This window comes from Myotis davidii, unplaced genomic scaffold (genome assembly GCF_000327345.1).
Source record: "Myotis davidii unplaced genomic scaffold, ASM32734v1 scaffold6, whole genome shotgun sequence".
NCBI classification, from domain to species: Eukaryota; Metazoa; Chordata; class Mammalia; order Chiroptera; family Vespertilionidae; genus Myotis; species Myotis davidii.
This window is the reverse complement of record NW_006383011.1, coordinates 18644878-18665030: the sequence shown is the minus strand read 5'-3', so window position 1 is coordinate 18665030 and position 20153 is coordinate 18644878. Positions and strand designations below refer to the sequence as shown.

Genomic DNA, 20153 nt, shown 5'->3' with positions numbered 1-20153 from the left:
GCCATATCTGTATGTCTCTTATGACAGCTAGGGTTTTTGGTGTTTTTTTTTCATTTGTAGCATAGTTATTTATGTGTAAGTTTTATTATAGTTTAAGCATCTTTCTGCAGGAGTGCTTTCTTTTTTGTTTTTATATCCCTTAGCATGAGGCTTAGTGCCTCACCCATTCAAGTATTCAGGAAATACATGTTAATGACAAATGAAAATACCATATGGTGTGGTTGCATTTTTATCAGTGTTCACTTTACAAAGTGTTCTACATTTGCTGTCTGAAAGAATGTACCAAAAAACCATGAACATTTACCTTACATTTTTAATGCTGTGGTTACTGCAGTCATCAGTCAGATGTGACCATGTATATGCCTTATGGGTAATAAGACTCCATTTTCCTTGCTCTTGGACAGGAGAATCAGATGAGAGGGAACAGTCAAAATTGGAAGTTAAAGTTTGGGACCCAAATAGCCCACTTACAGATCGACAGATTGACCAGTTTTTAGTTGTAGCACGGTGAGTATGACACATTGCGTGAAAACATCTTTTCTCTCTATAAAATAATTTATACATATTTTCCTTTCTTTGTATTCTGCTTTTTTCATTGGTTTTATTTTTTTAATTATGTAAGAAAGCCTAATATATGTCACACCACTTCCTAAATAAAATGGTTTATTATCATTAGTTTCTGTTTTAAAAATGAAATAGATTTATTAAGTTTCATAGATTAAAAAATAAACACACCTTGTAAAAATGTAAGCACTGCACAAAAGTATAAAGAAGAAATTCACCTCCTAAAATCCCATGTCTTTAATTTAAAGCAGTGATTGGTCATGTGTCAAGAATAATTCGCGCCTCAAATTCCTCTTACCTGCACCCATGCATGGGGAAGGCCTACTGCTGAGCATATGGCTTTCCTTTGAGAGCTCTAAGCTTGGCTGCCAAACTGGCTTCCTCCCTCTCCACCTGACCTCTTTTTCCTGTTTTCTTGATAAAATGAATGGGATAGAAATTTATTTTTATTGTTTTACTTATAAAAGTAAATGATGTTTGCCTGGCTGGTGTGGCTCAGTGGTTGAGTGTCAACCCATGAATCAAGAGGTCCCTGGTTAAATTCCTCCTGCAAAGCAGAAGGGAAATGAGATTATCATAGCATTGTAATAGAAAAATTAGAAAAAAACTAAGAGTACATCAGCAAGCAATAATACTTAAATGGAATATTCCTTTACAACAATTAAAATGAATGAATTAGAGTTATATGTAGCAAAGAGAGAAATCTCAAAAATAAAGTTGAGCCTGGCCAGAGTGGCTCAGTTGGTTGAGCGTCATCCAGTGTACCAAAAGGTTGCCAGTTTGATTCCTGGTCAGGACATATCAGGGTTGTAGGTTTGATCCCTTTTGGGGAGGGTAGTGAGGGCAACCAATCAATGTTTTTCTCTCACATCACTGTCTACCTCCCTCCCTTCCTTCCTCCCTCCCTTTCTTCTTGTCTCCCACCCTCATCCTACTGGTGGGAGTATGAGTTGGTATAGCTGCTTTGGTAAACTGTTACCATCTAACCAGAAGACCCATATGCAGATGGCATGAATATCACTATCCAATCTGGAAACAAATATCCATCATCAGTAGAGTGGCGGGAGTGGCGGGGGGGCAGGGGGGGGCATCATACAGAGGATGCGCCACAGCAAGGAGAATGAATGAACACAGATACAGCTAGCAGCATGTGTGAATCCACAAACATAACTTTGAACAAAAAAAGATGGACACGAAAAGAGTACATAGTATTTGGTTCTATTTAACTTCCCAAATGAGCAAAATGAACTTGTGTGTAGTGTTAGAATCCAGGATAGTGGTTCTTTTGGAGGAAGAGGGAGAGAGGGAGTAGTGTAGGGTGCTGCCATCTTCTGTTTCTTGATCTGGATATTGGTGACATGGATGCATTCACTTTGCCAGAACTGCATAGCTGTACAATGTGTACTATGTGTACTTTTTCGTTCACGTGTTATAGTTTAATTACAACATCTTAAAAACTTTTTCTTAGCTAACGTGTTTAAAAGAGAGACAAAGAGCAAGTCATTGTCATTTCATGCTTTATTTCTTGAAGTTAGGGTTTGTTACATGTGGGAAGTCTTTCTAAATCATATGATAATCAGTGTGGTAATTCTTAAAAATGGAAATATATATTGAGGCCTCATAAGAAGAGGTTGACTATATTTCAAGAAAAAGTGTTACTGGGATTTCACAATTTGGGCTAAAAAAAAGGGGGTCAGAACTTGCTTTGCAGTAATAGTTGAATTCTAGCTAATTTAATTCTCATTTTTTAGCACATTTGAATGCCAAATTGTTTACTCTGTGGCATTTCAAAATAGATCTTTCCCTCCTTTATGCCTCACAACCTACTTTTTCTTTTAATTTAATGGTAATGACTCATATGGTAAATTGGCTTGTCAATTCTTAAATTTTATAGAAAATACTATTTTTATTTGGTACTTGATTTTCAGACATCCAAGAACTTGATTTTTCATTCACCACCAAAATGTGTTTCTTTAAATATAAGAAAAATAACAGAGTCTTGATTTTTCCCTCTTTGTTTTTGTGGTTTATTTAGTGCTGTTGGGACATTCGCTCGAGCCCTTGATTGCAGCAGTTCTGTACGGCAGCCTAGTTTGCATATGAGCGCAGCTGCAGCTTCCCGAGACATCACTCTGGTAAGATGCTTTTTGAAATTTTAGGGTTCTTTCTGCTGCTACTTGTTTAATTTTAAAGCCAAAATAGCAGTGTTGTAGACATGAGAGCATATCTTGGCTATTATGTTCCTTCTAGGCAGGTACTTTCAGCTCCTCCAGTGTTTCCATCTCTTTTGTTTTCTTTAGTATTTAGCAGTCTGGAGGTCACTTTTATATTACATCTAATATCCTAAATTATTTATTACTATAATTGTTAATTTTTTTTTTTTTTTTTTTTTTTTTTTTTTTTTTTTTTTTTTTTTTTTTTTTTTTTTTTAGCAGAAGTATACTCAGAGGCTCAGGAAATTCTGTTTTGGTCTGTTTATACAACTGGTTTCAGAGATAGGATTTGGATCTGTTCTTGATTCCTACCGCGGAGTTCCGCTCTACCTACTCTAAGTTCAGCTTTACTTGGACTCTTTCTATATGTTGTTCTTGTGTTGAAATTATGTTTTTGGTGCCATGAAATTGACATCTTTTAGAAGTTGCAAAAGCAGGAAGAAATTGCCTTTTGTTATTCAGATGCTATGATCTGCATCTTTAATACTGTTTGCCTAGCTGTGTCAGGCCTTCCACTTTGATGTTAAAATATAAGATCCTGAGGCATTTCTAGAAAAATGAGTGGGACTGGTTAAAAATTGATTATTAATATGTTGATGACGAGTTTTGCTGATTGTTTTCCAAAAAGAACATGTGAAAGGCTAAGTTGTTTTGTGCCTTTAAATGAGAATTGATTTATCATTCAGCTGAATCTGGAGAGTCAAGTTCTTTCTTTTCTTTCAGTGTTTGCAGGCCTGTAAGAGATCAGGTAGTACCTTTCTCCTTCAGGTGACCAGACCATGCATCCAAAGACCTCCCAGTACAGAGAAGGCAGGGTTGGCAAACTACAAGAACCTGGGTAGCCTATCAAGTGGTTTTCTTGTGGTTTTTCCTGTGAGGACTGCAGCTGGGCGTTCAGCACTCCTAACCTGACACATCCATTTATCCAAGACAATCAATGTACGCCACTTGTCAAATCACCAGTAATTTTTTAGGAGCAGGTACTTAATCTACCAGCAGATGGCTAGGTCTAACTTCCTCATAGCTAGACTGTGAATTTCAAACACTGCCAGTCTAAGGTATATAATAAGATTTATAATTACTAGAGTATTGAAGCCATGGAGGCTTCATAGATTTCACCCTTGTTTCATTAAAAAGTGAAGTGGAGCCCTAATCGGTTTGGCTCAGTGGATAGAGTGTTAGCCTGGGGGCTAAAGGATCCCAGGTTCAGTTCCGGTCAAGGGCATGTGCCTTGGTTGCGGGCACATTCCCAGTAGGGGGTGTGCAGGAGGCAGCTGATGGATATTTCTTTCTCATCGATGTTTCCAACTCTCTATCCCTCTCCCTTCCTCTCTGCAAAAAGTCAATAAAATATATTTTTAAAAAAAGAGTGAAGTGGAACAAAAAAAGAAAGAAAAGTAAAGTGTATTTTGTACAATATGCAAAGGAAAAAAATCATCAGTTTACAACAATAACTACATTGACCTTTCCTCCACCCCTTTGAGGAAACAAAGTTCCTTAGAACAAAGTAAACCTTGAGGTGGTTAGTAAGTAGTAGTTGGTGGATGTTCTAGCCTGTTACTTCATGTTTGTTGTCTACACCCACATGGCTGGAGGGTGGAGTGCCATGTACATTGTTAGGGAGGTATGGCTGGGGCAAAGCCTCTGTCTCAGAGAATAGGTAATTGTGTAGACACTGGATTTCTCTTTTGCCTGGACTCTGAGGACTAAATTTGGAAGGTAGAATACCAGAAAAAGAATTTTTTGAGTTGTTTGGGGCTTAAGAAGTCGTCTAGGATAGACTGTATTAGAGATAATGGTGAGGTAACTTATATAAAGATTCACATTTAATTAGTGACAGAATCAGGACTAGAAACTTAGGCCTCCCAGTGCTAAGTCTGATTCTGGGAAAGGTCAGGATGTGTTGATTTAGTAGAGAGGAAATTTTATTCTGAAACCTCTCTAATTCCTATATCATGTGTGATCTTTTAAAAATGCAACTTTGATTTTGCTGTTTCCTATCTTATATCCTTTCAGTGGCTTTTGATTGCATTTAGGGTAAAAAAACAACAACACCCACCCCAGTGAACAAGACTAGGGGATTTTGCCTGGCCTGTTTCTCCAGTCCCTTGCCCACACTTTCCTCCGTGTCCTCTGGGCTCTAGCCAGGCTGTGTCCTTCCTTCGGTTCCATGGTTTGCCTCCTGCTACAGGACCTTTGCATGTCCAGTCCCGTTTGCCTGAATACTCTCACAGCCCCACCAAGGTAACTCCAGTCTTTTTTAAAATCTTGTCTAATCCATCAGTCTGGGGCAGGCTACTTTGTGATGTGCTCATGCAGAGAACCAACTCTGTTCCTCCATGTTAGTTGTTTATAATTAAACACTCATTTTTGTGATTATCTGCTTAATGTCTGTTTTTCTCCTTCCCATTCCCCACATGTCAGCTTATAATTTTCATTAATGTATGATTATATCTGTTTTTCCTCATTGTTGAATCCCTAGCAGCAAACATAGGTGTTCAGTAAATATTTGCCAGGCGGGGATACTCACCACTATACTAACGAGGAAGAAGACTTCAGTAAATATTTGAGAATGAACAACTTACTTTCTATTTCTGGGACAGATTTTAAAAAAAATAGGTCATTGGAGTATATTATTTCTATTTTATTGTTTTAATCTTTTACTGAGTACATCTCATCACTAAGATGAACTATTTGAATTCTAATATTGTATCATCAGAGCTATACACACATCTGAAGACCAGGAGTCATACAAAGATTTAAGTAGGAAAAACTTGATTAAAAATTGTAGTAAAATATGTACAACATACCAGTAAAATTCATCACTTTAACCATTTGTAAGTATGTTCTCTGACGTTAAGTAACCACATTGCTGTACAGCCAGCCGTCAGCACCAGCCATCTACAGAACTCTTCATTTCCAGCTAACACTCTATACACATTAAACAGTAACTCCACTGCCTGTTCCCTAGCCCTTGGCAGCCGTAATTTTACTTCTTGTCTCTTTGAATTTGACTATTGTAGATACCTCATATAAGTGAAACCATACATTCTTTGCCCTTTCGTGACTTGCTTATTTCACTTAGTTAATGTCATTTAGTTAAGTTTCATCCATTTTGTAGTATGTGTCAGCATTTCTTTCCTTTTTAAGGCTAAATAATAATATTGCACTGTATGTGTGCATCACTTTTGTTTATCCATTCACCCATCAATAAAAACTTGGATTGCTTCTACCTTTGGCTGTTGTGAATAATGGTATGACTTATGCAGATGGATACACTTTTATGATTCTATGGTTTTCCTCCCCTGGAACTGTAGCCTGTGATCCATATGGTCTTATGCAAGTGACTTAATCTCCCTGTGTCTGTTTCATCATCTGCAGTGGAAATAGTAATACAGCCTATCCACCCTGCTTCAGGGGTTATGGTCTGACAAGGAGAGGTATTATAGACATACCTCTGTAAGTTGCTAATTAGTGTATCTAAGCACATGGAACTTGATGGAACTGGAGAAGCTCTCCAGAACATGCCTTAGGGCTGATTTTCCTGGGCCCTGGGTTCTCTGAGGGGCATAGAACTCTCTGTGACATTGGCTGTCCAGACTGGATGGAAGACATCTGATTTATAGCTGTCACAAGTCTTTTCGAGCTTCCATCAACATTCCAGAAGAAATTAGAATCAACAGCTTACATTCTTCGTTTAAGGTAATGTTCACAAACACTGGGCTTTTAGCCTCTTGAAACCCCATTTCAGGCCCTGTCCTCACTGGGAGAGAAAGCGGGCTATGTCTCAATGCCCTGAACCAAGACCTTTGGCACGCTCTCTCCAGCTTCCAGAAGGGTCTGTCTCTGAGTTACTATGCAGCATCAGCTTGAGGATTAAATGAGATAATGCTTGTAAATAATTTAGAACAGTGTCTGGTGCCATATGAGAGCTCAATAAATATTCACAATTAGTTATTGTTGAGATGATGATGATGATGATGATGATGACGACGACAATGATGCATTTCCCCCACAATCTTTGTTGAGTCTCATTTAATTCTGATTTTGTAGCATTATAAGGGGCTTTGTGATGCCATTTTTATTGTCATTGTAGTAGATTATCACATTTGAATATGGTCGTTAGGCCATGATTAACCACACATTTTAGTATGATTGTTACAAGAATATAACTCTATAATTTCTCCTTACAACAAGGTATAATTTTTATAGTAAAAATTTTCCCATCAAGAAAAACTTAGAAAAAAGAGGAAGTTGATTTAACCAATAATAATTTGTATCAGATATTCACTCTTTATAAAAATGGTAGCCATCAATCTTGCAAGTGATTCTTTGAGAGTCCTAGTCAAATCACACTTTTCATTTAGGACCTTGAGGATACTGGAGATTTGAAGAGAGCTTGCAAATCACAGTCATCACATTATTTAAAGAAATTGTACTCAGCAGAATATATAAATCTTTTGGTTAACATTTTAGGCATTAACTTACTAGTACACCAGAAATCTAGTCTTCAAAATGAATATAAAATTGATAAAATGAGAATTCATATAATTTTTAAAGAAGTCAATTTGCTTATGAGTACTATCTCATAAGCAAAGCTGTACAATTAGAACTAATGGACTATCATTGCAGTAAAAAATATGCAACGTGAAATTTTCCTTCTAAATACTTTATTAAGGCAATAATATTATACATTACGCACACTTTTTGTCTGATGATCGTTAAAATGATATTAAATGAGCTTAGAAGTGCTGTAAATTGTCCTCAGAGAATTGTTTGTGTGTGTTAAGGTATATTTATCCATCTTTTTCTTTCAAATTTAAGCTTAAATTAATTTTTCTTTTTGGTATATGTAGCCTTTCACTCTACTTTTTCTCCCATGAATTTAAGAAGCATCAGAAAAATCACTGTAGATCTGAACTATGGGGAAATATAATGAAAATTGTTTTAAGTTGACTAGGGTTAGGGTTAAGAGATGTGGATTTTTAGGTGTGAGTAAATGAAGGTGTGGGTTTATCGTTTTTAAAGCTTATCTTTGTATTTTGAGATAATATAAAATATAAGATTTCCTATATTTCCTTCACCCAAATGAATATATTTCCAGCTCCCCAAATGTTAACATTTGGTACATTTCCTTTATCATTCTCTCTCTCTCTCTCTCTCTCTCTCTCTCTCTCTCTCTGTCTGTCTCTGTCTCTCTCGGGATTCGTGCACTGGTGGGGAGCATGGCCTGGTTTGATTGCCGGTCAGGGCACATGCCTAGGTTGCGGCCTCAGTCCTCAGTATGGGGCATGCAAGAGGTAGCAGATCAATTATTCTCTCTCATCACTGATGTTTCTATCTCTCCCCCCCCCTTCCTCTCTGAAATCAATCAATCAATCAACCAATAACTGTTGATAAATTTGAAACTTAGGAAAAATCTCCTAGACTGACATAACTGACTAAAATGATCTTAAGTTGGAGAAAATCTTATTTTAATTACAACCACAACCCAAATCGAGGAACATTCAATAATAATAATAATAACAATAACAACAACAATAATAATAATGGCCTGTACTTTTCAAAATACCATGATTGTGAAAGACAGAAAGAACAAGGAACTGTTCATTCAGGATTGAAATAAATTGAAGAGATATGACTACTAAATGCAATAAAATGATTCTCAAGTAGACCTTAAACCAGAAAAAAAAATTTTCTTTCATTATAAAGGACATTACTGAGACAACTAGCAAACCTGACTAACACCTTTAGATTACATAATGGTACTATAGCAATATTCGTTTCCTGAATCTGACTATTGTCCTGTGGTTATAGTATTTATAATCTTAAATATTGATTAAGTAAACTAATAAAATTAGTGGGTAAAAAATTGGTATTAAAAGACTGGAATAAGAATACCAGAGTAAACACAGAGAAATATAAAACAAAAAAATAGTAAAGAACAAAAATAAATAGAAAAACACAATACAGAAAATCAAAATCAACTGATTGACTATATATGTATATCAGTTAGCAGTCGTTGAAATAATGCTACATGATACAGGTTGGATTCCTGGGAAACAGACCTTGAGATAGAGATTTGCATGCAGGAAATTTATTAGGGAGGACCCCTGGGATAAGTACTTGGCAGGATTGACTAGAGGGAGAAGGTGGACCATATGGTGCATTCCGAATGAAGGCCTCAGCTGACTCCATGGGTTGCTCTGAAGAGTTGTCCCAAATCAGTGTGGAAGGCTGGGCTTTGACACTCCTGAGTCATTGGTTGCAGGCTGCCCTAAGAAGAGAGCATGGCCTTGGGTGATGAATCTTTCTTAAATTGAGATCATTTCAAAGAGGACCAACAGCTGAGGGCTGCCTGTTCACAGCACTTTTAGCACTGGCTAAATAAGTTCTTTATTTTCAGAGGGAAAACACAGTACAGTGGGGCCTTGACTTACGAGTTTAATTTGTTTTGTGACAGAGCTCGTAACTCAAATTACTCGTATGTCAAATCAAAAGTGAACGAGTGAGACACGTGATGCTGGGCTGATGTTGTGGCGGTCACTGTGACATTCGCAACGCCAACTAGCGGTGGGGTATCTGAAGCTGGCTTGTAACCCAAATTTTAGCTCGCAACTCAAAGCAAAAAATCAGCCGAGAGATGGCTCGTATCTCGAAAAACTTGTTAGTCGGGACACTCGTAAGTCAAGGCCCCACTGTATTCATTATACTGTCCAGAGTCTGTCCAGAGTTTCAGTGGCTTATAACAACAAGCATTGATTTTTTTGTACACTCTTTGTCTAGGATTCTGCTGAACTAGACTGGGGTGATAGGTGCCATGCTGCAGGTTGTGACCAGATCTCCTTCATGTGTCTCTTCTTCGTTGACAAAAGTCAGTAGCACAAGAGGGCAAGTCCAAATGCAAAAACATACAGGGCTCTGTTAACTCACATGTCTAAACATCCTATTGGCCAGTCAAGTCACATGTCCAGGTCCAACATTAATGGAGTAGAAGAGTATCCTTCTATGGAGGTCCAGGGAAGAAAGTGAATATTTGCTAAAGAATAACCCAGTCTACCATAGTGTGATTCTGCTTAATGAACAAAAGATGAGAATTTCACTGCCAGGATTTGTCAGTCTTTCTCTTAAAATATTTCTATTTGTCATCTCCATCTGTTATGAATGAGATGAAATGTGACAACACCTTCAGTGCTATTTGGCAAAGAAAACAGCTTGTTCTTATGATTTTTAAAATTTATATTTGAATGGATCTTGTATGTTATTTGTAAAACTATTGAAAAGATGACAACTTTGTATTTATCTGGAGGGAAGACTCAGTTTTTTATGTTTAGTTTTTAAGTTCTTTTATTTTAAACTAAGCTGTATATACAGTTAAGCGTATTAAGTATCCTATATTTTAAATACACTGCTTATACATTTTTACATATATATACATGTAACCACCACCCAGGTTTAGATTAAAAAACAAAACAAAAAACCACCCTGAATCCCAAAAAGGTTTCTCATGCCCCTCTCCTATCAGTGTCCCCCACTTCCCTTCTGAGGTAACAACTGTCAGACTTATCTTACCATCAATTAATTGTTACTTTTCTCAAAGTCCATAAAATGGAATCAGCCAATATGTTCTCTAGTATGTATGTCTAGCTTTTTGTTATCTTACTGATAAACCATAGTCATTGGTTATATGTCAAACTCCAATCTTTTTTAGCTTACTTCTGTGAATCTCTACTAATGGGTGTTGTCTCTTCTATTATAGAAGTGTCTTCCATGTTTTACTAATACATTTTCAGGGTAAGATTAGACAATAAAAGTCTATTCAAAAGAAACTGCTATGCTGAAGGGGAGGGTCTGGAGTGGAGGGGGTTAATGGGAAAAAAAGGGGTGGGGACACTTGTAATACTTTCAACAATAAAGATAAATTTATAAAAAGAAACAAGACACTGCTATCTATGCCAGAAAGATGGAGTTAATAATAGGAGCTCCAAGCAAAGAATGTGACCTGGTTTCCTTTGTGAAGTTAGTTATCGATTTCAACAGAATTGTTCCATAGGAATTCCACAGTGCATGCGCCTGATGGGAATGTTTATTTTGTACATATACTGATTATTACTGCACTCTCTTCTAGGCTGTGGAATAAATGTGGGCTTTGGAGGTTTCACAGCTCCTGGTAAGCTGTGAGTCTGCCCCATTCTTTCCATTTGCGTTGTGGCATAATACAGGAGCTAGTCTTCCAAAGGCAAATGCTTACTTCACTGTTCAGTAACACAAACACTCTGTAATCACTTGAGATTTTGGTCATAACAACTTATAAAGGTTGAGAAAGTACTTTGGTTCTTTGAAATCTTATTAGATAATAGCTCATTATCAATTTTAAAAGTGACTATAAGAAGAATATTTTCATTTATCTAACGTGAACAAAAGACAGAAAATCCATTTATGCTTTGAGTGGTTAGTATAATATCAGTTGAGAAAAACTCATTTAATTCTGTCACTTCTGGTTTCATAGCACTCGTTAATTATAAAAATTACTTCTACCTCCTAAGGAATCTCAGCAACATAATTAATTTGTATAATTATTGATTTTGAGTACCATTTAATCTTTTTTAGTTTTGTTATTCATGATAAATACTAGAGGCCCAGTGCACGAAATTTGTGCACTTGCGGGGGTGGGGGGGTTGTCCCTTAGCCCAGCCTGTGCCCTCTTGCAGTCTGGGAGCCCTTAGGGGATGTCTGACAGATGGCTCCTTAGTGCTGCCATGGATGTGGGAGAGGCTCCTGCCACCGCTGCTGCGCTCATCAGCCATGAGCCTGGCTTCTGGCTGAGCAGTGCTCCTCCTGTGGGAGCACACTGACCACCAGGGGACAGCTCCTGCATTGAGCGTCTGCCCCCTGGTGGTCAGTATGCATCATGGTGACTGGTCGTTCCGCCCTTCAATCGATTTGCATGTTAGCCTTTTATTTTATAGGAGTTTTAAAAATAATTTTAAAAATAATCATTAATGGCCCTAGCTGGGTCGTTTGGTTGGTTGGATCGTTGTCCCTTCTTGGTTGGATCATCGTCCCTTAAACAAAAAGGTTGAAGGTTTAATTCCCAGTCAGGAACATATCTAGGTTGAGGTTCCATTCCTGGTGGTGGCCGTATGGGAGACAACCAATCGATGTGTTGTTGTCAAATTGGCATTTCTCTCTCTCTCTCTCTCTATCTCTCTCTTCCCACCTCCCCACATATCCTCTGGTGAGGATTAAAAAAATAACAATCATTTATGAAAATACATTATTAATTGAAGGGATCAATAAGTGCTATTGAACTTTCTTTTCATTTTCATAAGTCATATATCCAAAAACAATAATCACTTAGTTTCATGGATGCTGGAGTTTGCAGAGCACAAGAAAAAAATAAAAATTGTAATATTTTTTGTAACCCCAGCTACAGATTGTGACACATAAAGCAAAAGACTATACATGGTCAGTGGTCTTAGCTGTGATTATATCTAGGAAATTGATGGTTTCAGGTGTACAGCATAGTGATTAGATATGTATATAATTTATGAAGTGATTCCCCCCAATAAGTCTAGTACCCACCCGGTACCAAACACAGTTATTACAATATTATTGACTGTATTGCCTATGCTATACTTTACATCCACATGACTATTTCATAACTACCAATTTGTACTTCTTAATCCCTTCACCTTTTTCACCCACCTCCCCCAACCCCCACATACCTGGCAACTATCAGTTTGTTCTCTGTATCTATGAGTTTGTTTCTGTTTTGTTCATTTATTTCATTTATTTTTTTAGATTTCACAAATAAGTGAAATCATATGGTATTTGTTCTTATCTGCCTTAACTTCACTTAGCATAATACTCTCTAGGTCCATCCATGTTGTCATAAATGGTAAGATTTCATTCTTTTTTTCTGTCTGAGTAATATTCCATTAAATATGTGTACCGCATCTTCTCTCTCTCTTTTAAAAACAAAAAACAAAAAACTTTGTATTGATTATTAGAGAGCGAGGAAAGGAAGAGGGATAGAGAGATCGAAACATCAATGAGAGAGAAACATTGATCAGCTAGCTCCTGTACCTCCCCTACTGGGGATTGAGCCCACAACTCAGGCATGTATCCTGATTGGAATCAAACTAGTGACCTCTTGGTTCATGGGTTGATTCTCAACCACTGAGCCATATTGTCTGGGCATGTACTACATCTTTTCCAGTTGTCCATTGATGACTTGTGCTGCTTACATATTTTGGCTATTGTAAATAATGCTGCAGTGAACATAGGGATGCATATATATTTTTGAATTGGTGTTTTGGATTTCTTCAGATAAATATCCAGAAGTGAAACAGCTGGGTCATAAGTTTGTCCTATTTTTAATCTTTTTAGGAGCCTCCATACTGTTTTCCGAAATAGCCGTACGAATGACAATCCCACAAACAGTGCACGAGGATTCCCTTTTCTCCACATCCTAGCCAACACTTGTTATTTGTTGAATTATTGATAATAGTCATTCTGACAGGTGTGAGGTGATATTTCATCCTGATTTTAATTTGCATTTCTCTGATGATTAGTGACATCGAGCAGGTTTTCATATTTCTGTTTATCATCTGTATGTCCTTTTTGGAGAAATGTCTATTGAGGTCCTCTGTCCATTTTTTAAATTGGATTATTGTTGTTTTTGGTTTTGAGTTTTTTGAATTCTTTATAATTTTGGATATTAACTCGTTAGCAGATGTATCATGGGTGAATATGTTCTCCTATTCAGTGGGTTGTCTTTTCATTTTGTTGATGGTTTCCTTTGCTGTGCAAAAACTTTCTATTTGACGTAGTCCCATTTGTTTATTTTTTTCTTTTTTTTCCTTTGCCCAAGGAAATATATCAGAAAAAAATATTACTAAGAGAAATGTCAGAGATTTTACTGCCTGTGTTTTCTTGTAGAATTTTTATGGTATTGAGTCTTACATTCAAGTCTTTAATCCATTTTGAGTTTATTCTTGTATATGGTTGTAAGAAGGTGGTTTCTAGTTTAATTTTTTCACATGTATCTGTCCACTTTTCCCAACATCATTTATTGAATAGACTGTCTTGATTCCATTGTATGTTATTGCCGCCTTTATAAAATATTAATTGATTAAATAAATATGTCTGGCCTTTTATTCTGTTCCATTGGTCTGTCTTTTATGCCCGAATCATGCTGTTTAGATTATATGTAGCCTTGTAGTGTAGTTTGATATCAGATAGTGTGATTTCTCCAACTTTGTTCATTTTCCTCAAGATTGATGTGGCTATCCAGGATCTTTTGTGGTTCCATATACAATTTTGGATTATTTGTTCTCGTTCTGTGAATATGTCATTGGTATTTTGATAGGAATTGCATTGAATCTGTTAATTGCTTGGGTAAGTATGGTCATTTTAACAATGTTAATTCTTCCAGTGCATGAGCACAGTAAATGCTTCCACTTATTTGTATATTCTTCAGTTTCTTTCTTCAGTGTCTTATAATTTTCTGAGTACAGATATTTCACTTAAAAAAAAAAGGTGCAAGACTTGGCTTTCATGTGTCAGAAAGTTAAAACAGAACTAGTTCTTAACTTGACAAGATTTGATCACCTTGTCCGCCAAACCTTCACCGCACCTACATGCTTATCCAGAAGTAGAACCAGTTGTCCTGTTTTGCAGTTTTCCTGTATACAAATGGGCATACATGTTATAGATGAATTTCTTTCTTGCCAGTAAAAAAAACCACGGAACCTCTCCTGATGGGAGGAAAATGTTACACCCAAGGTACTTTTGTAAAAGGCCACTTTTATTATTGTAACCTATCTTTTCTCCTTTCAAATTATTCTTCAAATCACTCTTCCTTGAAATTTATAGGAAACCCCCACCAACCTAGCTGTTCCAAGCCCTGCCTGGTCATTCTTGGTCTTAAAAATGTCAACCAAGTTAATTTTTAACATGGATAGGTAATTTTGTTTGTTTTCTTTTATACAGATGTGTAATTTTGTTTTGTCTTACTATCATTCATTCTCAGTTCCATTTATTTTTTTCTATTTCTCCTTTCTTAGTACATAATTTTCTTAATCCAATCTGAGAAATTTTTTTCTCACTCTCTGACACATGATGTTTTTTCCCTCCTTGATATATTTTTTATTGATTTCAGAGAGAGGTAGAAACATCAATGATGAAAGAGAATCATTGATCAGCTGCCTCCTGCACATCCCACACTGGGGATAGAACCTGTATGCCGGGCATGTGCCCTGACTGGGAATCGAACCGTGAACTCCTGGTTCATACGTAGACGCTCAACCACTGAGCCATGCTGGCCGGGCAACATGATCTATTTTTTAGGATCTTGTTCAGGAAGGCTGTGCCAGCCTTGTATTATAGCTGAAGTGACTTTGGCATTTTTAACAGAAAGAATGATGAAACATACAGGTTTCCAATTTAATGCCTGGAGGTCCTGGATATCCATAGTTAGGTTGCTATAACGAATGAATTATTTAAAAAAAAAATACACACCTTAAAAGGCACAAATCAACATTTTCTTAAAGCAGTAAATGATATTTTAAATAATTGTTAAGTAATCTGTTATTCAAATTTTTCTTAAGTTTGTGAGAAAATAACTACCTCAGTATATGGTTGCTAATTTACTGGATTATGCACTTGAGTATCTGTTCTTAAATAATCTAGGACATTTTCAATATGGCTGATCTTTTCTCTCCATTTTGTTTGTTTTCTTTAGTTTCATGCTATGGATACATTATATAGACACAGCTATGACTTGAGCAGTGCAATAAGTGTCTTAGTGCCACTTGGAGGACCTGTTTTATGCAGAGATGAAATGGAAGAATGGTCAGCCTCTGAAGCTACTTTATTTGAAGAGGCACTGGAAAAATATGGCAAAGACTTCAATGATATACGTCAAGACTTTGTAAGTAGAAAATTGTGAATGATATAAAACGTTGAGGTTGGGGATATTTTATTTGTTTTAGAAATCTGTGACTTAGTAATTTTAAAAACACTCCAAACTACAAGAAATGTAGTTTGAATACATAGAATGAAGGCCAGTATTATAAAGGGAGAAATTGACATTTATTCTCGGAATTAATTGTGAATAAGACCCAGGGCCAGGAGGCCTTGAGTTCTTGCTGTAAGTCTTGGCAGTATGAGTTCATCCTCTTCGCCTTTCTGAGGTCTAAGTTTAAAATATGGACAGATTGTCTAACCATTTGCACTAAAGATATCTAATATATCTAATTCCTGCCTCTTAAGCTCGTTGCCCTCCTTTAGACCTTCAGCATTTTTCTAGTTGTCTAATTGTTGAGCCTAAAATTTTGATGTGGACCTTTAATGTGGAAATAACCTGTAAAGCAGTGTAGGAGAATTTGCTTTATAGGCTTTCTATCTTTGACTCCTCTTAATGATATGCAGTATCTAATTTGCCTTTTAAATATTAGATAGTCTTTCCTCCTATTATGTATTTCCTTTTGTCTTTGTGGAATTGCTCTAATTAAGTTTATACTCGCTTTGAAATGGAGAAATTTCCATTTGAGAAGTCTATAAATAGATTTCTATAGCAGCCGTTCTTTATAAAAAATTATGAGACTAGAATATTTATAGACTAATGAAGTATTTGATGCAAGTTAATATCCTGCCTTTTATGTTGTTGAATTTTTGTTTGAGTTATTCCTGAAGAAAAATTATTACTATCAATATGGATACATTAAATTCCAAACATGATAATTAATTAATTAGTGTCACTAACATTTGTTCTTCTGGCAAAACTTCACTCATACCCAGATTGTTATATGTCATGATTTCAATTTATAGGAGGTGCAGGTGAGGATTTAAAATGCATTGGTGGCATTTAGCTTCAGGTGGTCAGAATAATGCACCAGTGTGATGTTATTACTATGGTATATTAATGTACCATACCACTAAATAGAAACCACAAAAACAAAGTCCCCTAAAGTACAAAATCCACAGGTCTGACAAAGGAATGGAAGGAGGAACATTAAAGTGAAACTATTTTCCCTGCACTGAGTGTGACATGCTCATTTTATGTTCTAGTAATTCTTCTGGACCCATTTCAATTCAGCAAATGTCTGTTGAGCATCTGCAACCTGCCAGGCCTTCAGGAAGCCAGTAGGCATGCAACAGAACCATAACGTTACTTCAGGGAATGAGTTCACAGTCAACATCAAGTGATTGAAGCACATACACCAATTAATATAAAATGTAGTTATTTCTGTCAGCAGTATCAACAAGTATTATGGGGTATTGGGAGGGGAACTCGCAGTTGTGCCAGTCAAATCAGAAATGGCTTCACAGAGTTATCTGGCATTTCAGCTGGATCTCTTACGGTAAAGGGAGAAAACAGCAAATTGAAAGGTATCCATGAGGTATGAAACTTGCACTCCCAGGCACCTAACACAGGACTAGGAAGTAACTCTCTGAAGAATAGCTTGCTGCAATATACTCAGACACAGAGGCTGACATTGATATGAGATAAAAGAACTGTATGAAAATGAGTGTGACAGTAATAATGCTGTTAGATGGTTTTTGTTACCTTTAAGATCTAACAGAATTCTTGTAAATTTGCATTGTGGTATATATTAGTTTTTGCTGAGGGTAGTTAGATTGCTTGTTGATTCGCCAGTCACATTAGGTTTGTATTATTTTGGAGACTGAAATTTTCCACCAGTGTCAAAAACGTTAAAGAATATATGATACCATAGTAATACCAAAGACATCTGGTCCTGGGATTTTCTTTGATCAGACGTTTTTGATCCCTGATTAGATCTCCTTCTTAGTTATAATCTATTCCAATTTTCTATTTCTTCATGATTCAGACTGGGTAGGTTTTATGTTTCTAGGAATTTATCCATTTTTTCAAGGTTATCTAATTAGTTGGCATATATTTGTCATAATAGTCTCTTAACATAAGCCTTTGTATTTGGGACTTCTTTTTTTTTTCTTAGTCTAGCTAAAAGTTTTGTCAGTTTTGTTTTATCTTTTCTAAAAAATAGCCCCTAGTTACATTGATCTTTTCTATTTTTATAGTTTTCACTTCATTTACTTCTGCTCTGATCTTTATTTCCTTTCTCCTGCTAATTGGATCCACTCTCTTTCTGTCCCCACCCCCCTTGGATAATTCCTAATGACCTGTTTTTTAGTTTTCACATATTCTTTTTTTCTGCTTAATCAAGTCTGTTGGTGATGTTCTATATCAGTGATGGCGAACCTTTTGAGTTCGGCATGTCAGCATTTTGAAAAACCCTAACTTAACTCTGGTGCTGTGTCACATATAGAATGTTTTTGATATTTGCAGCCATAGTAAAACAAAGATTTATATTTTTGATACTTATTTTATATATTTAAATGCCATTTAACAAAGAAAAATAAAAAACAATGAGTTCTCTTGTCACCTCTGACACGCGTGTCATAGGTTCGCCATCACTGTTCTATATTGTATTTTTTATTTAATTAATTGTATTTTTCAGCTTTAGAATTTGTTAGGTTCCTTTTCATTATTCTGTCTTTGTTGAACTCATTTTGTTTGTATATTGTTTTACTGATTTTATTGCATTGTCTGTCTGTACTTTTTTTTTTTTTAATATATTTTTATTGATTTTTTACAGAGAGGAAGGGAGAGAGATAGAGAGTTAGAAACATCGATGAGAGAGAAACATCGATCAGCTGCCTCCTGCACACTCCCCACTGGGGATGTGCCTGCGAACCAAGGACCTGCCCTTAACCGGAATCGAACCTGGGACCCTTCAGTCCGCAGGCCGACGCTCTATCCAGTGAGCCAAACCGGTTTCGGCTGTCTGTACTTTCTTGTAACTTAATTGAACTTCCTTAAAACAGTATTTTTTAAATTCTCTTTCAGGCAAGTAGTAGATATCCAGTTCTTTGGGGTCAGTAACTAGAAAACTATTGTGTTTCTTTGGTGTCATGTTTCCTTAGTTTTTCATGTTTCTCATGGGCTTGTGTTGATGTCTGTGGATTTGATAGAGCAGTCACCTCTTCCATAGTTTACAGATGCTTTTGGTGGGGAAAGGCCTTCACCAGCAGGTGGTGCAAGGACACTGGCTTATTGGGGCCTGATGTTTCCAGCTCCCAGGTAGGTCAAGTGGCATAGACACATTCAGCTCCATCAGCTGAAGTCAATGTTGCTAAAGATTGCAAGGGTCCTCCATGGTGTCTGAAGTGGTAGTGAGGACTGTTACAGTCTTCAGTGACAACGGCTGCTGGGGTACTTCCTTATCATAGCCAAGGGATCCCCCTTGGCAATGGGTCTGGCTTTGGAGGGACCTTTGGTGGTATTAGTGTGAGGCATGGACACACTTGGATCCGTCACGGAGCTAGGAGTGGATCATGTATGCTCCTTGAGTGGCTGAGTGTAGGGTCTAGGCTGCTGGCCAGTTTCCATGGCTCTGGTACCTGAGATGTGTGCACATGTGGAACAGCTGTGGAGCTGAGGTCTGAAGCACAGGTACATGTGGAGCAGCCAGGACTTTGGGGTCCAGGGTATGCACAGAGTTGGAGGTAGGGGCTGGCAGCGCTGTTCCAGGGGGCACAGCAATGTCTTCTGGGAATGACCCAGCAGCATCTCCTAGCGGCAGCAATAACTGTTGGTTACCTCAGTGTCAAAAGGTGCTAGCTTTCTCTGCAGAGCAGGCTGCTGTGGTCCATGCCAGCATACACTGCGGAGCCTTGTGCTGGGAAAGCTGCAGGAATTCTGTCCTGGGGGCTGTATGAGTGGCAAAGGCTGCCGGGCCCTCTGTAGAGCAGGTCACTGGGGACCTCAGTGGCACACACCTTGGCTTATATTGATAGCCTCCACCCTTCTTCTTGGTTCTTAGCCATTTTAAGATGTCTCAGCTAAGCCGTCTCCACAGTGATCCTTTCTCTGTGGTAATTCATTAATTGCTCCACTGTGTTGCTATAGGTTCTTAATTTGAGTCTTGTGCCCTCCCAGGGCTATTTTTGTTTTTTAATAGCAGCCTATTTACTGTTTGGTGGTGGTGGTTTTGTGTGTGTGTGGGCAGGGGGGTGGGCAGACCAAGACTGGTAGCTCCTAGTCCTCTATCTTGCTTGGGAGCTTTAAGTTGTCTAGTTTACTGTCATAAGGTTGTTCATAATAGTCCTAGTACCCTTTTATAAGGCCTTATATGGACACATGTGCTAATGTATCCTCTCACACTCCTGATGCTGATGATTTAGCTCTTTTCTCTTTTTCCCTCATCAGTCTGGCCTTAAGGCTTTCCCAGTTTTTTTTTTTTTAATATATTTTTTATTGATTAAGAAATTACATATGTGTCCTTGTCCCCACGTTCCCCTCTACCCCCCCCCCGCTCTTGCCCT

At 37.3% G+C, this 20153-nt stretch overlaps 1 protein-coding gene across 1 annotated transcript in view; it reads left to right on the top strand.

Moving 5' to 3' along the window:
• MTA3 (metastasis associated 1 family member 3) overlaps positions 1-20153 on the top strand; it is a 116675-nt gene that overhangs the window by 54268 nt on the left and 42254 nt on the right. The window contains exons 5-7 of the mRNA XM_006778650.2: positions 405-507; positions 2600-2699; positions 15526-15714. Of these exons, the coding sequence (XP_006778713.1) occupies positions 405-507; positions 2600-2699; positions 15526-15714 (392 nt within the window). The remainder of the gene's footprint in view (positions 1-404; positions 508-2599; positions 2700-15525; positions 15715-20153) is intronic.